The 16,936-nt window shown below is 36.6% G+C and overlaps 1 protein-coding gene across 1 annotated transcript in view; it reads left to right on the plus strand.

Annotated features, from left to right (window-relative positions):
• The window catches only part of RELN (reelin), a 535,801-nt gene that overhangs the window by 267,595 nt on the left and 251,270 nt on the right, over positions 1 to 16,936 (plus strand). Inside the window, exon 7 of the mRNA XM_061197622.1 lies at positions 11,655 to 11,751. Within this exon, the coding sequence (XP_061053605.1) occupies positions 11,655 to 11,751 (97 nt within the window). The remainder of the gene's footprint in view (positions 1 to 11,654; positions 11,752 to 16,936) is intronic.

Here is a 16,936-nt window from a genome sequence, read left to right on the forward strand (position 1 = left end):
GTAGGGTGGGGATGCACCTCTGGTCCCCCAGTCCTCTGTTCCTGCAGGTGCTCACTGAGTCTTCCCTATCTCATCCAGTTTTTGGTGACTGGTCCACACAGGTAGCCTTCGCACCTGTCCTAACCACTCCTTCATGGCAATTGCTCTGTTTTGAGCCCTGCTTGAGGGCATGAAAACTTCTGCTGCTCCTGGGCCTGGACTGTGGGTGTCTTTGAGATGCTCTGATGTGCTCTCATCCGCTATGGTCCTTCTGCCTCCCTGAGATGTAGAGTGTAGGATCCTTCTGCCCTTTGCCCCCCAGATCTCTTTGGGGCTCTGCCAGAGAAGTGACCTTTTATCTCCCATTCTCTCAGCCACTTCTGATTGCTTTGTTTGAATGAAAGATGAGAAGTAAAGTTACAAATGAAGACCACAGCAAAACCCCTTCATGGGAATATAGTGGCGCCTTAGGCTTGATGAGAGTGAGGCTTCTCCACTTTAACTTTGCCCTGATGCTGACCTGCATGCAGGTTGACCTCTGAACCACAGTAGTAACTTCTTCTGCTCAAATGTGCCATTGAACCTAAGGGGGTGAGAGAGAGTGTGGATGGAGCCACACCGACTTATCAGCACTACTGACAATTCTCCGTTATCAAGTGTATTCAGTGTGATTACACTCCTGAAGATGGAGGGGGATCGATAGGGTCTTGTTCCTATAGAGACAGCCCTACAACCAAAAAGAAAAAAAGGTAGGAAGAAAAACCTCATATAACTAAATTTAGAAGGAAAGTAAGAACCTACAAATACGCTCTATCTCAACATTTCACGTAAGCATCTACTACTTGTGTCTCAACTACATTTTTATAGTTTTTAAAAAATCTTTATTGAATTTGTTATAATATTCCCTTTGTTTTTTTCATGTTTTGGTTTTTTGGCCCCAAGGCATGTGGGATCTTAGCTCCCGACTAGGGATTGAACCTGCACCCCTTGCATTGGAAGGCGAAATCCCAACCACTGGACTGTCAGGGAAGCCCCCATAGTTTCTTTTTATGTATTAACTATTTTAGTATGATATAAACACTGCCAGTATTCCATATGAATGGAGAGAAATCTTGATTTTTTTTAATTAAAAAGAAATACACCTAATAGCCCAAAACTGGGAACATCCCAGGTACCCATAAACAGGAGAATGGATAAACAATGATACATCCATTCAGTGGCCTCAGCAATAAAAAGGAATTAATTATTGATAGTTGAAACAACATGGTTGGATTTTAAAAATATTATGTTGAATGAAAGAAGGCAGACCCAAAATAGTTCTTACTGTATGATTTCACTTATATGAAACCTAGAATAGACAAAATTATCTAAAGTGCTAGAAATTAGATTAGTGATTGTTTCAGAGATGAGGAATTGACTGGCAAGCGGCATCAGGAACTTTCTGGGGTGATTAATACATTATATATAATCTTGAGGGAGCATGGGTTACATAGATGTATACCTTTGTCAAAACTTGAGATCCATATATTACACTGTGTGCAAATTTACCTCAATAAAAATTTCAGGGCCTTCCCTGGTGGCGCAGTGGTTAAGAATCCGCCTGCCAATGCAGGGGACACGGATTTGAACCCTGGTCCGGGAAGATCCCACATGCCGCGGAGCAACTAAGCCCATGCGCCACAACTACAAAGCCTCGCTCTAGAGCCCGCGAGCCACAACCACTGAGCCCATGCACCACAACTGCTGAAGCCCGCGCCTAGAACCCATGCTCCGCAACAAGAGAAGCCACCGCAATGAGAAGCCCATGCACCGCAACGAAGAGTAGCCCCCTCTTGCCCTGCAAGAAAGCCCGCACACAGCAACGAAGACCCAACATAGCCAAAAAAATAAAATAAATAAATTTTTAAAAATTCCAACAGTAATAAAAAAACAGTGAGAAGAGTTAAGAAATAGGAGACATTTCTGATTCATAACTTGGGTTAAAAAGAGTTCAAAGAGAGGGAGAGAGAGAGTTAAAGGAACTAAAAAAGTGAATGAATTTTTAAAAACATTTTAAGTTTTCTTAAGAGGTGTCTTTACTCTCTAAGCACTTACAAAGTCTAGAAGGAACCTTTGTTTTGCTTAACAAATTATCCCTTTAATGCTTGTTTTCTGAAGATCACAGAAGGCATCCAGAGCTATAATATCACTAGGCTCTGATGTTCTAGTGGGAAATGTGCGACTGTTAGAAAACATGATGACAAATAGCAACTAGAAGACAACAGATGTTTCCCCTCCAGCACAATAATAATAGCAGAGATGTTCTATTCAGCAGAGATCAGGGAAGAACAAGAGTCACTCGTCAGAAGAAGCATCTTAGATGAATAAGCTGTGATGCCGACAGGGATATGAGACATCAAGAAGAAGGACACAAATGAAGTTGTCTCAGATCCTATGGCAAATGAAGACGTCTGTCAATTGGCTTATCATACAGGAAGCCCCACAATTTACAGCCAAGGAAGCTAAAGCTGTGGCTGGCATTGCATAGGGTTGCTTGAATCAAGAAAAGACTAGGACATTTCCATTTTTATATGTAAAAGATCATACTACAGGACTAGAGAAATTGAGATCACAGACTCTGCTGCATGTAATATTTTCTTTAAAATACAAATTTATTGGAGAAATTATTCGGAAATGGTGCAAAAAGTTTGGTGACTTGGCTTATTAAAGTTTATTTGCTTTGAGAAAAATAATTATCTGAACAAAGACTCTAAAAAGACTGAAATTTTAGTTTGGGGGTGAGTTATTCTGACTGGAGCTTTATTTATTCAGTGATTAGTAGATTAGCCCATAAGAGAAAAGAAGTCAAGTGAAGAGTAAAACTACTTCAGAGTTCCTTAGTATCTTGGAGCCCCCATTGAAAACTACAGCAGAGGGGACTCCATTTAGTAGCCAAGTATGAGAACCACAATGTAAATGGAGTTTCCAGGTAATCAGAACAAAGTATTAATAAGTCTGATGAATAATGTCACTGGGAAAAAACTGGATAAAAGTGCATCCACTTTGCTCAATGTCCACCAGGCCAATGGGGAGTAAGACTTGGAAGACAGTGTTGGGTGAAGGGGAGCACTGACCATGGGCATCAAAGGCGCCACATCACTGCTGAAGGATGTCCAAGGGATATTTTTGTAATGATGATCACTTGGAAGACATATCACCTAATAGGCTTACCCATGTAACATGGAACATACACCTTACAAGTTTTCAAGACCAGGTGACTACGGGAGATTGTGAGTAGGTGAGAAAAGTCTGGCAAAATAAATATTTTATCAGATGACACACCTTTGCCAGAATGTCTAATATATCACTGTATTTTGGGGTTGTGGAATTATAATTTGATTTTTAGGGTTTAATGGTCCAATATTCTGATCTTACGTGCATCTTTTTCTACTTTTTCTCTCATCTTTTCCCTCTTGACTTCACCTTTTTCTACTATCTCTCACTCTCTCTTCTCTTTTGTTAATAACTTTTTTCTCTTATTATTAAACTCTCCTCTAACCTTCATCTCTTGCTGCCTCCCCCTCCTTCCTCTTACCATGATGTAATTGCTCTGGGGAAAACTTCATCTACAATAGAAAGGTTAACCAGGAGGTGTCCTACTAATAAAATAAGGTGTGAATCTGGAGTCTTATTATTTCCTTCTTTAATCTCTGTTTTATATGACAGAAATAGGAACTCACTCAATGGAATTAAATGCCAAGTACATTTGAAACAGTGAGAAAATATTTCCTCAAGCAGTATGTAGTGGAATTCAGCATAGTAGGAGGTCAGAATATTGCATGCAGTAGTAGGGTGTAGATGGGTTATTTTTAATCCAAATAATATTTGCCATTATACCTCTCAGCAAAGGTGAGATCAAATTTTTAAACTCCCTGGTGAAATGAGAAGAGTTCTCTTACCTTCCTCAGTGAGAAGTAATGAGAAAGAATGAGCTATAGATGGAGTTTGTTATTTTCACATTTAGAGCATGTGTTAGCTCCTTAGAAAAAAGGCATGACATCGTTGAAGGTGATATTATTCTCAGTCTTATAGAGTGAACTTTCCTTGCTGTTTTTCTAAAAATATTCCACATCGACAAAGAGAAGAGGATTTTATGAGGGTTTTTTTTTAAGCTTGATCTTTCACAAGTAAATAGTCATGCCTTTTTACTATAAAACATTGTCTCTTTGCTATACAATATGGTCAAAAGTTGAGTGTTCTGCTTGTTGAGGTTTTTTTTTTTTTTTAATTTTTATTGGAGTATAGTTGATTCCTTGTTGAGGTTTGAGTGGAAATTACAAGGAGCTCCGACGTCTCCAGAAGAAGTCAGCTGACTGCCCAGCTCCCACAGGGCTAGCAGGGTCCTATTTACTTTGGTGGATTCACCAGTCCCTGATCTGGCCTTGTCGTGCAAGCCCACACATCAGATGGTGTCAGCACATGCAGGGGGAAGAGACATGTTGTCTTTGAGTCAGGAAATTATAAGAGATTTCTCTTTTCTCTTTCCATTTTTAATGTACTTTTTATAATCAGATCAAATATTAAAATTATTTTAATATCTCTGTTCAGAAATGCCGGTGAATAGACAATTCCAACTCATAGAATACCAGACACTGAATCCTTCAGAGGCAATAAATTATGGATAGATAATACGATGTCCTCGGTCTTGGGGACAAATGGCATGTATCTCAAATGAGAATTTGATGATAACTGATTGACACTGAGTTTCCAGGTGATTAACTTGTTTCAGCAGAGTGACTGACTAAAGGCTGAGTGATTTCACTCTGATCTAAAAAGAAGAATGGGCTGCGTAATGAGACTGCTCTTGAGAAAATAATATTTTAGTTATTTATTTACTGTTATCAGGATGATGTTACCATCAACCATTCATAAATCTATGGTTGTGCGAAGGAGCCCAATTTTCTCATTAATCCTCCTCCTCTTTCCTGTGTCCTGAAAGTCCTGTGTGAGTCACTGCAGGACATGGGGACTGCAGGGAACTCCAGGGACATTTCACTCCAGCTTCCTCTGTGCCTCCTGAACAGGGGCTTTGGTGTGTCTTCCAGCCTATTAATTTTAAAGTCATGATTAAAAACAGAATTATACCTTCAGAAGTGTGCTCTCTACAGCACAAATGCACATTGCCTATAATTCCTAAACAGAAACAGCCACCTAAATGATAAAAAACAAAGACACAGAATTGACACCACAATAACAAGTTTCAAACTGCCAAGGAGCTTGTTAGAGTGAAAAACAAATCTTGGTTCAAAGCATTTCTTTTTGCTTTATGTTTCTAGTTGGACCCTAGATGTGTTGGTCAACAAGTACCTGCCTTCATCCTTACTGATTCCTTTATGTTTTTGTTAGTGAAAAAAAGGTAGTGTGATAGTGTGTATATAAAATAGGAATGAATTATGTAAGGATGTACATAACCAAAGGAATATTGAATTTGATTATGTACTTTAGTCCAGTGAATTCATTCTGAACATTTTCTGTGAAGTCCATGACATTTCTCTTATTTTTGTACATTTTCATTAGCAAAGCAAAATCCCTTATCCTATAAATGTAAAAAAGAACTTTTAAGAAAAGACATTGTAGCTCTTCCAGATAAACTCTGACAGTAAAAATGATGACAAACGTTTTTGAAATGCACATGAGTTTTGTAGAATTGGAGTTCTTTTCTCTTCTTGGCTGCATTAGAGTAGAGTAGGAAGAATATTGGACAAGGAGTCAGGAAATCTAGCCTCTAGTCCTGTTCTGTCATTTGTAAAATGAGGGGGTGATGAGACTCGGTGATACTTCAGATGCCCTCTAACTCGAACGACCAATGATCTGTGAACTGTAGTAATAGATGAGATTCATGTGGTACCTAAGCGTGTGATAAATAGGTTCAGAGAGGGCTCAATATATTCAGGCTTTGCCTGGTCTTCGGGGATAGCAAGCATTTCCCTTAAATTGTCTGTTAATCATACTGTTCATGGCAGATTATATTTTGAGGTGGGCGATTCGTATGATGTGCTGTGGTATTTGTCAGATTCTTATGTTCTGTTTTTCATATTGAGAAAAAGAAAAAGAGGGGGAAAGTTTTCTTAGATTAGAGAAGTATTCAGTATTACTTTTACTCTTAAGCAGAGAAGCAATTCATTTCTAATCCTTAGCCTGGGAGGTCACATTCCTTTTTAAATTGAAAAATAAAAGTCTGTTTAACTGGGATTATTTAAAACTTCTTCTTCCCACCAATCTCTGAAGAATATGTTACCTAACTTTACAGAGCCCATCATTTTCTTGAGAAAATTCGGTTGGGAGACCACAGTTTAAATGTTAGAAATAAATAGCACTATTTTTTTGCTCCGAGCCTAAAGAAAATTGGACTGCTCATTATCCAGCAAATTGAGCCCTTATACTTAGGAACAACTCATAAGGGAAGAGTAGAATTTTAGACTACTAGTATTATCCACAGAGAGCACCCATTGGGGTTAGGTACCTAACCCTCCTCAACCAAGTTAACTTGTTAGACACGGGCATTCTGAGAAAGACAGGAGGGAAGAACTCAGGCACTCAGAGCACTTAGGCATTGCTTTAGATTCTGGGATGAGCCAAGAATTCCTCTTCTTGAAATTTGGATGCTTATTTACATCTGTAGGTTTTTAAAACTTACCTTGTTTTTCTGACATGGATCACTATTTCCTTCTGGGAAGCCATGACTCCTAGTTGCCCTTTGTACTATCTGGCCCCCATCAGAGTCATTGTGTTCATCATGAATTTGTGATTTTTCTTTTCCTTTGTGATGATGGCATTCATGTAAGTGGTTGTACAATGCTCAACTTTTTTATTTATTTATTTATTTATTTATTTATTTATGGCTGTGTTGGCTCTTCGTTTCTGTGCGAGGGCTTTCTCTAGTTGTGGCAAGCGGGGGCCACTCTTCATCGCGGTGCGCGCGCCGCGCCTCTCACTATCGCGGCCTCTCTTGTTGCGGAGCACAGGCTCCAGACGCGCAGGCTCAGTAATTGTGGCTCACGGGCCCAGTTGCTCTGCGGCATGTGGGATCTTCCCAGACCAGGGCTCGAACCCGTGTCCCCTGCATTGGCAGGCAGATTCTCAACCACTGCGCCACCAGGGAAGCCCCTCAACTTTAATGGTAGAAAAAATATTAGGAAGGTCATATTATAGACTCACTGTTAGAAAAGTCACCTTGATGGGCAGCACAAAAATATCAGCATTGTTAGGAACATGAACAGAAATGAACCCACTGCCAATAATCATGGAAAAGTATGCAGGGATAGCCTCAGATTGATACACACTGAAGGGTCACAATGATAGCTGGAGCTTTCCAGAAACCAGACTAAGGATATAGTTGTTCCCCAGGGATCCATTCTTGGACCTCTACTTTTCTCACTTAGTATATCCTCCCCTCTCCCCCTGGCCCCCAATAATATGCACTCCTATGATTTCAACCATATCTTAAATTGTCCTCTCAGTGCTGATCTCCTTTCCCTGAAGTTCAAATACATATAATCATTGTCAGCTGCTCATCTCCAATTGTCAGCATAACCAGAAGAGCAGTCAGTTTCCAAGCCCTGTAATTCCCTAGAGTTGAGCTGTCCAGTATGGTAGCCACTAGTCACTTGCAGCTATTAATCACCTGAACTGTGGTTAGTCTGAATTGAGATGTGCTGTAAGTGTAAATACATCCCATAATTTGAAGACTTTATGAAAAAAGAATGTAAACTATATCATTAATAATTTTGTGTAATTACATGTTAAAATATAATTTGAGTATACTGGGTTAAATAAAACATATTATTAAACTTAATTTCACCTATCCTTTTTTATTTTTAATGTAGCCATTAGAAAGTTGAAAATTACATATGTGGATCATATTATGTTTCTATGAAAAAGTGATACTCTTTTCTTAATCTCCACCTTCTTTCAAGGCACTGTTGTGTCCTACTTGTGCTATATCAACAGTCCAGTCTTTTCTACCGCTAATCCATTATTTGCTAGAGTAATTTTCCTAAAAGTTGGATCGTATCATGACTTTGGAAACAGAATAGTAGGAGTTTGAATCCCAGTTCTATAATTTGCAATCTGTGTAACCTTGGACAATCATTTAATGTCTCTAAATCTCAGTTTTAGCATCCTCTAAATGTGGACAAAAATAAAGGCGGGGTATATGAATTAACTGAGGCATTATTTGTAGAGTTCCTAGTGCAGTATCTATCACTTGGTAAATGGCACATGAGACCTCCCATGAACTGGCTGCCACTTTCCAGCCCCATCCTTTGCCACCCTCTTCATGTACCAGTGTGGTTCCAGGCACACTAACACACTGAAGTAGCAGTTTTACTTGTATCATAATCTCTGCATTCCTTGTGCCCTATGACACCATCACCTTTCTTCTTTGATTAACTCCTATTTCTCATTCAGGACCAGTTCTGGGACCACCTCCTTTGGGAGCTTTCCCTTACTTCCTTAGTCTAAGTTAGGTACCATCACAGCCAGCATGTACTCCTGTTATAAAGAGTGAAGAGCTATGGAAAACGTGATGGGTGTTGGAATTAGCAAGTCCTGGGTCCAAATTGCCAGTCTGTCAACTTTACAGCTCTAGGATTGGAGCAAATGCTAAACTTCTTTGAAGCTCAGTTTTCTTATTAGTAAAACGAGGACACTGATAACTATCTTATAGAGAAGTTGAGAGATTCAAATAGGCTTTAGAATATCTGGCACATAATAGGATGCAGTAAATAGCTATCATTGCATTGGCACCCTATATTTTAATTGTGTGCTTGTTTCTCTGCCTTTCCTTCTGGAGTGTAAACTCCTGGAAGAAAATAATACTGTTTTTTGTTTTGGTCTTTGTACCACTAAAGCTCATCATAGTGCCTATAGGTTCTCAACATAAGGTTGTTAATTGTAAGAATGAATTAATGAATGATAAATGAATAAATAACACCATCGGCAGCTAAGAGTGGGTTGGATTTGATCACCCAGAGGGATGTGCTTTGAAAAAAAATTACAATAAATTATGTTGACAAACCCAGACATACTGTGAGAAATTCAAGCAAAGGGCATTTAAAAGACCTTGACAAGAAGCTAACGGATTTGTTTCATCAATCCTTGGTGAAGCCATTGTACCTCCAGGTAGCAACAACTCAGTGAATAATAGCCGGTAATTCTAAATCTTTAAGTTTCAACAGGGTACCAGTGCCTTTGTAATTTTATTTTAAGTTTCTGGAGCTATACAGCACAACAAAGAAAGGTCCAGAGGGGTTTTTGAGCCAAGTGGGGAGAAGGCTGTATCTGATTGCCTTTTTCTTGTGTTTATTGTTTTTTTAACTCCTGTTATTCCACAAAATAGAAGTGGTTCTCCAAACACATCAAATATCTGTGGTCTATTCACTGGTTCCCGAGTGCCAGGCTGTAGGCTACCTATGCTAGAATCACCTTTAAACAATATACAGATATCTAGGCTGCACATGAATCCTATTTAATCAAAACTGTGGGTGATGGAGACTTGTAATACATGTATTTATACAGATACAGTTTTTCTGATATACAGTTGATTTGGGGAGTGCTGATCAATATTTATAGATAGAATGATTGCTATGAGAATTCAAATATCAGACCTCGGACTTCACATCAACAATGATGCTTTTAATTTAGAATCACTGGAGGAAAATGGCAGATAGTCATTGTGAGGGTTGAACAATCTCTTAATTTCTCTCTGTCAAAGCTTATATTTCTTTTGAGCCATTTCACAATGCCTTGGAGGCCAAATAATCCTCATGTATCAATAAGTAAGAAGCACACTATAATTTCAGTGCTTCTTCTCTGTACTTTTATCATAATCACACTCCTTGGGAAAAATTAATGTATAGTTTTAAGAATAGAATAATAGTAGTAAGAAGTTCATGTAGTAGGTTCCCTGTGGGGAAAAACAACTAATATACATGTTCTGGATGAAAATGGTAGAAATCCATAATAATAATAATAACTAACACTTATGCTAATGCTTACATCATGCTTGCTCTATTTGAAGTATGCCAGGCTCTATTTGAAGTGCTTTAGATCTCAGGCCTTAATAATAGTTCTGTTTATGAAGTTGCCTTATATTTATTCACTCATTCAACAAATATTTATGGAATACAACATGCCAGGCATAAAATGGTGAACAAGAGACATATTTGTTGCCCTTATGAAGCTACTACTATGCCTCTTCTAATGTCAAGGACTTTTTATTAGAATCTTGCTTCACAGTAATCAAGGGAAGATTTAAATCTCCTACTAAGATTTGAGATACTACCTTTAAAAATTCCATATCAGAAGTTGCTCTCTGTTTATTCTTAAAAAAGCAAAGCTTCTTGACATTGTTGATCTCCTTTGTATAGGAACACAGCTCAAAAGATTAGAATAATTTATTCCATGCAATACACATATAGGAAATACTTCTATTTTTTTGCCACATTTTTACTTACTTATTGTGCTTCTGCCTCTTGGCTTTATGGGCTACCTGGTATCTTTTCACACTTTTGTCTTCTTCCTATTTGAATAGGACTTCCTGCTCCCTTTTTTCTCTGAGATTAGCAAACAGCTGAAAGGGCCTGATACAATGATCCTCAAAAACAAAGGGCATGGTGCCCTTCCCATAATGTTTGGCACCTAGAATGTGAAAGTCTTTGAAAATGTCCTTTCTGCATGAAATACAGCTCTCATGTGCTTTGAGGTTCAGACTGAGGAAACATAATTCTTTCTTTGTACATGTAATGATTCTAGGTTGAAGTATCATGATGCAAATCATTGTCAATGTTATTGTAAATATGCAAAGTCAAATCCAGAATATTCATATTGTCAATTTATACTGAAGACATGAATATATTTATTTTTGAGATTCTGTTCTAAGGTTTTATTAGCCACTTCACTTTATAATAATAAAGCAACTAATTAAATTATTTACAAGGTTAACATTAACTCAGTCTCCAAAATTTGCTTGAATTAGAATTTGTGTTTATTTCATATTACTATGTGGATTAAGTACAATCTGATTCCATTATTTTTTACATTTCGTAGGCATGCAGATCTATTTGAGGACAGTTATTTTAAACATTGACATTAATCATAACTCAAAAGAAAAAGGTTTAAAATTTGTAAAACACCTTTTGATTTCAGAGATACATGGTTTTAGTTGATTATATAAGTGTATATTACTCTGCTTATCTTTCATATTAGCAAAATACTTGTATTAGGCATAGTATATTATGTAATGATTGATAATAATACCAACGGCCATTAAGTGCCTACTGTGAGATTGGTTCTGTACTCTGTGTTTTATATACACTCTCTCATTTAATCCTCATGATAACTATGTGATATTTAGGTCAATTTTATTTTCCTCATTTTACAGATGAGAAAACTGAAACTTTGGGAGGTTAAGTAACTTGCCCACCATTGCGAGTAACTGAAAGAATTGGAATTGAAGTTCAAATCTTTCTGTTTTTATGTTTCTTTAACATGTCACAATACAAAATACCATTATCTTCCTCGAAATGTTGATTTCAACTGAATAACAACAACTATTAGATCTTTCTTTACCTGAGTGATAAACCACATTGTGCTACTTAGTTCACAGCCTGAGGTTGTGTTCTGTGTTCCCACAGGGTTGAATGTAACAACTGTGAGACTGGAGAACAGTGTGGTGCAATTATGCATGGCAATGCTGTCACCTTCTGTGAGCCATATGGTCCAAGAGAATTGGTAAGTATGTGCTATTTACATACATTGTTCCAAATACATTGTCTTTACTGAACTTTTTGCCAACAAAAGGTTTTCCTACCCAATTCCAGTTCAGATGAAAATTTGCAGTATTATTTATGAGTCCTATTGCAGATGTCTCAAAATTAGGAGCAGTGATTTTATAATTTATTTTCAAATGTAAAAAATAAAGAATGCAGTAATAAAATTGGCAGCATCAATGGATCTCATTAAACATGGTGCATCATTGTGATTATATGCCTTTTTAAAAATATGGGTATGACAGGCATGACATATGATATATATGACACACATATTATATATATATATCATATCTAAATAATTTGTGACTTTATAAGTTCTTGTATAAAGTTTTACTTTTACACTTCTTATTTTCTCCTTGCAAGCCAAAAATATTAGATGAGCAATTTTATCACATTATTTTTAAACTTTGTTTCCTAACCACCTAGGAACTTTAATGAATTTTTTTTAAATGAAAGAGCACACTGAATAAACCAGTTTTTTAAAAATTTTGGTTTATGCCAAATTGTTCAGTAGTAGGTTACTTTAATTTAGATGATTAGATTTTGCTTGCCAAAGGTAAGTCCTTGGATCATATGTAAAATGAAACATGAGCATTCTAAATTGAAAGCAATAAAACCACTAGCCATCAGCATGTGGCTAGTGAGCCTTTTGTTGTCACTTGGTACTTCTTTCTGGCACCAAGACTACCTTCATTTCACATTCTTGAAAAAGGATATAGAAGCAATTGTTGTGTTATACTTCTAGCTCAATATCTTTGCATCTAATTTTCTTTTCGCAACATCTCTTATGCTTTGCTTTTCTGCGTTTTGACTTGAGTTTCAGTGCCTCTCCTTTTTTCTCCCACATCTTCCTTATGATGGAGTTTTTAGTAACAAAGTTGTGTTTTTCACCCCTCCATCACACGTTATGTTTCCAATTCATTAATTTAAAAAGTGGCCAAAAGACTGGCCTCCACAGTAAAAAGGAGGAGAAAACCTTGCTAGGTAATTAAAAGAAGATTTAGTTATCAAATTGTGAAAGTCAATTAGTTTTTATAACATGGTTCTTATTTTATGCTGCTTGAATACCCCTTTCATGGCAATAGATAAATTTAATTTATTAAACATATGAGCTTCAGAACATTGATAAATTGAAGAGTTTTTAGTTGAAATTAGAACACAAACAGAATTAATTGGATGCAAATTAAAATAGGTGCTCATAATTCAAGTCTTAACAAGATATTATAATATTCCTGCAGACAAATGTGACTCTGTAGTGAAATTCTTCTTGAAAAAATAGATTTGCTAGTACATCTTAAATAATGTACCATGACTGAATTAATTATCTATAAACCTTAAAACAAAATTAAATTTTTGTCATAGTTAATCAAGCTTAGAATAAATGCCTATTTTAGAATGTTCACCCATTCAGTAATATTTCTGGAAATGCTTGGTAAATTCTTTTTTGTTTCTGATTAATAAGAAATAAACATATCTAAGAATATAGTGCCAGAATTCATATTTCTGTAGCATAGAAACTGAAGTATCTAGTTTATTTGATCCCATGTAATATACTTAATCCTGAAGGTTTCACTATATACCGGTTTATTTAGCATTAGAGTTTATATACCCAGTGGGCTAGTTTTGAATTGTGTTATATAATTAATGTGAGATCAGCCTTTCAACTAAAAAGGAAAATATTCAAAATAATTATCTTTATCCAAGAAAGGAAAAAACATACACAGATTTATATTTACGTCATAAGTATTTTCCTAGGATGAATTGTGTTGTAGACTCAAAGGGAATAGAATGAAGATACATTAACAAAGATAAGGATGACGTCTACATTTTACACACTAGCAACTTCTAATTTCCAATAATTTTTATACTGTATTGGTGTCCCAGGAGCAGAAATATATATTGTACCCAAGTTGTGTTTACAGAAGAAAGATCAATCGAAAGAAAAGTGATGAATTCAGTGGTCAGTAAACATGCTGTTGTCCACTAAAATTCAAATATTTGCACGGCACTTCAAAACTGAATCCAGTTAAAACAGTTGTGCATGAGAACTGATGAAAGTTATCAGCCCCAAACATCACTTTTAAAAAAAATATACTTTAAAATTTTTCATAAATCCAGTTCTTACTGAAGTTGTGAAACAAAGAACCACCGACCACAGGTGAAGAACCTTAGTAGGTTAATGCTTTATTTTTTTAAATGCCTAAAAGAGCATTTCCATTTTGTGAATTTAGTCAAATGGCTATTTCATTTCAATAAAACCCAGAGCCAGTGAGAGGTGGTACCCACTTACACATGGGCACACCACGCATTTCTGTTTCCACTGCTGCTCTGCTGTGCAGCCCTCACACGTTTCACTACTTCAGGGAAGTCTCCTTATTTCAGGGGGTGGCACCTAACTTGATTCATTTTGCTAGTCTGAAATGAAGGTAATGAGGAACTCATTTACCCACTCCTTCTAGAGAAAATGTGCTCTCTCAGAGCTTAAAACAAAAGTAGTCATGTTACTCTTCATTTTTTAAAAATAAAATATTTACTCAATTATTCTCTCATATTTGGAAATGCATTTTAGTTACAAGGAGGAGTTTGGGCTAAAACAGGATTAAACCCAGTAAAAATTTGCAGGGAAGAAGTGTAGAATGAACAGCCTCAGCCTGCAGTGAATTATTCAGATTCATTTAGTGAGCATATTAATTTTCTATAATTTGGAGTTTATTTGATAATTTAAGAGCAGTGAGATTTGGTAGGGAAAAAGTTCTCTCTCAGACATTCATAGTCGCTATAATATTTATCAAAATCTCTTTAAGAGGTCCTTTAGTTTTCAGAATGTCCCATGTAAGGACTTAATAACTTTGCAGACTGAAATCATATATTGGAACTCAAGGATAATAAATAATTTATAATACTCAAATGTAAATATAGGTGAATAGATTTTATAGACAATGCTTCATTGTTTTTTTTCTCTTCATCTTTCCTGTTCTTTCTCTTAGCTGACAATTTTACTAATAAACTAAATGGGTAAAGGTAAAAGAATGGGAGTCAACAGTCCTTAGCTTCCCTGGTGAAGAAAAAAATGTGGAATCAATGACTAATCGAAGTCTAGGGTCACCCTCAGTTAGCACATGTAATTGAAATTTGGCACTATTTCAAGTGATTTACTGTTCGCTAGCAGAGGTCATAGCTGTGAAACTTGATCACCCAGGTGACACAAGCATCATTTATTACACCCCCAGCATAAGTATCAAAGACTCTCTGGTCTGTTTAATGCACTAGCAATAGCAATAGCCGTGGTGCTTTTAACTTACATAATACCATACCATTGTTTCAAAGAACTTATATTCAGGAGTGTTTAATAACTCATCTGGGAATCTACTCAGTTACATAAAATCAGAGGGGGAAAAGAGCATTCATTCAATTTTGTGAAAAATTTTTAAAATTTCCATGTGCCTCTTTGGACTTTAAGATCAAAATTTCCAAGTGGAACACCCATGAGGATAAGTAGTTGAACTTACTCTAAAAGTTATGAGGGAAAAACAAACAGATTTCTTTTAACCTCGCAGGACATTTGGTTCTGTCTAAAACATCCATGAGACATTTGGTTCATAAGACATTTGGTCCACACCAAAGGGTCCTTGAAGTTTGGTCTATCCAAAACTTCCATGAGCTTGTTTGGTCCACATCAAATGGTTTTGGACAGGACCAAATATCAAGGACTTTTTGTAGCGGACCAAATGTCTTTTGGGCATTTTGGACAGCACCAAATGTCTGCTAACCTTTTCTAAAGGAATCTTGAAAAGGAGCTAGTATTTTTGTTATTTAAAGAAAATTCTATTAGTGCATTTTTCCCTAATGACTCTGGTGAGAGGAAGGAAGTAGGAAATAGTTCTGAGCATGGTGGGCCAGCTTTCTCTTAAATAATCTGTGATAATGAGAGATTCACCTGACATCCTGACACCAGTGATTTTTGCTATGGTTAAAATCAATTAGGAGCTGATGCCTATACTGATATCTAGACAACTTACAAAATGGGCTGTCTTGCCCTCCCCTCTATTACCTTTTCTGCTTCTTCATGAACTTTAAAGCCACATATTTATAACACATGCTCAGTCATGTTTCCAGATTGTGTTGTAGAAATGGGAAGTGCAATTCAACTTTTTGATATTCACATCTCAGCTGAACTCTAGCACTTCAAGAGGCTTGCTCACTGTTTGTCCACGAATTCCCACGGCGATTCATGAACTGGGTATCTCTTGACTCTTCTGCATTGTGGACTTCATCACATGGGGGCTAACACAGTGCAGGGACAAGTCTAAGGATGTTATTATGACATTTAAGAAGCCTACTGCTTCTGCCATGTTGAAAACACAGTTATACACTTTTTGTTTTATAAGGTGCAGTCATGGGAGGCATCCCATACCTTACCTGATGGGGTCAGAAACCCAACAAGAGAGTCATTGAAAATGAGAACCTTATTTCTCATCTTACTTAAGCTGGTATGGATCAAAGTCACTACTCCATAGAATGAATGAATGAATGAACAAACAAAAGAATTAATTAATAAATAAATATTTTTTAAAATTTTAATTTATTTAAAATTAAATAAGGTACCATTCCTTTTTTTAAAAGGGGGAAAAATGCTTCTTCATGAAACTAAGGGAAAATAATAGAAATGTGTTGGAAGAGTATTTCTAGGCCCATACTTTGATTACTTTTTGGGGGAGTAACAGTTTTATTGAGAAATAATCCTCATATTCTACAATTCATTCATTTAAAGTATACAGTTCAAGGTTTTTACTTTATTGACAAAATTATGCAGCCATTACCACAATCAATTTTATAACATTTTCATCATCCCCCAAAGATATCCTGCACCTTCTACCTGTTGCAATTCTATTTATTTTTCAAAACATTCTTACTCTTCTCATTTGCTCTTAATTTTGGTCCCAATTTTTGTTTGGTCACTTTTTATGATATTCTCTTGGGCCCTAGGTCTGTTGATGAGGACAGAGGGGAGGTGGTGGGGTGAGTGGAGGGGACTGTGTTACGTGCCTGGCAAATTATACTAAGAAAGAGTTTTCGATAGGACCCCGAGAAATGTACCAGCAGTGTCTAAGTGAGGATCTCACAGAGAAATACATCTGTGTTCT

Source organism: Eubalaena glacialis, chromosome 8, assembly GCF_028564815.1.
Source record: "Eubalaena glacialis isolate mEubGla1 chromosome 8, mEubGla1.1.hap2.+ XY, whole genome shotgun sequence".
NCBI lineage: Eukaryota > Metazoa > Chordata > Mammalia > Artiodactyla > Balaenidae > Eubalaena > Eubalaena glacialis.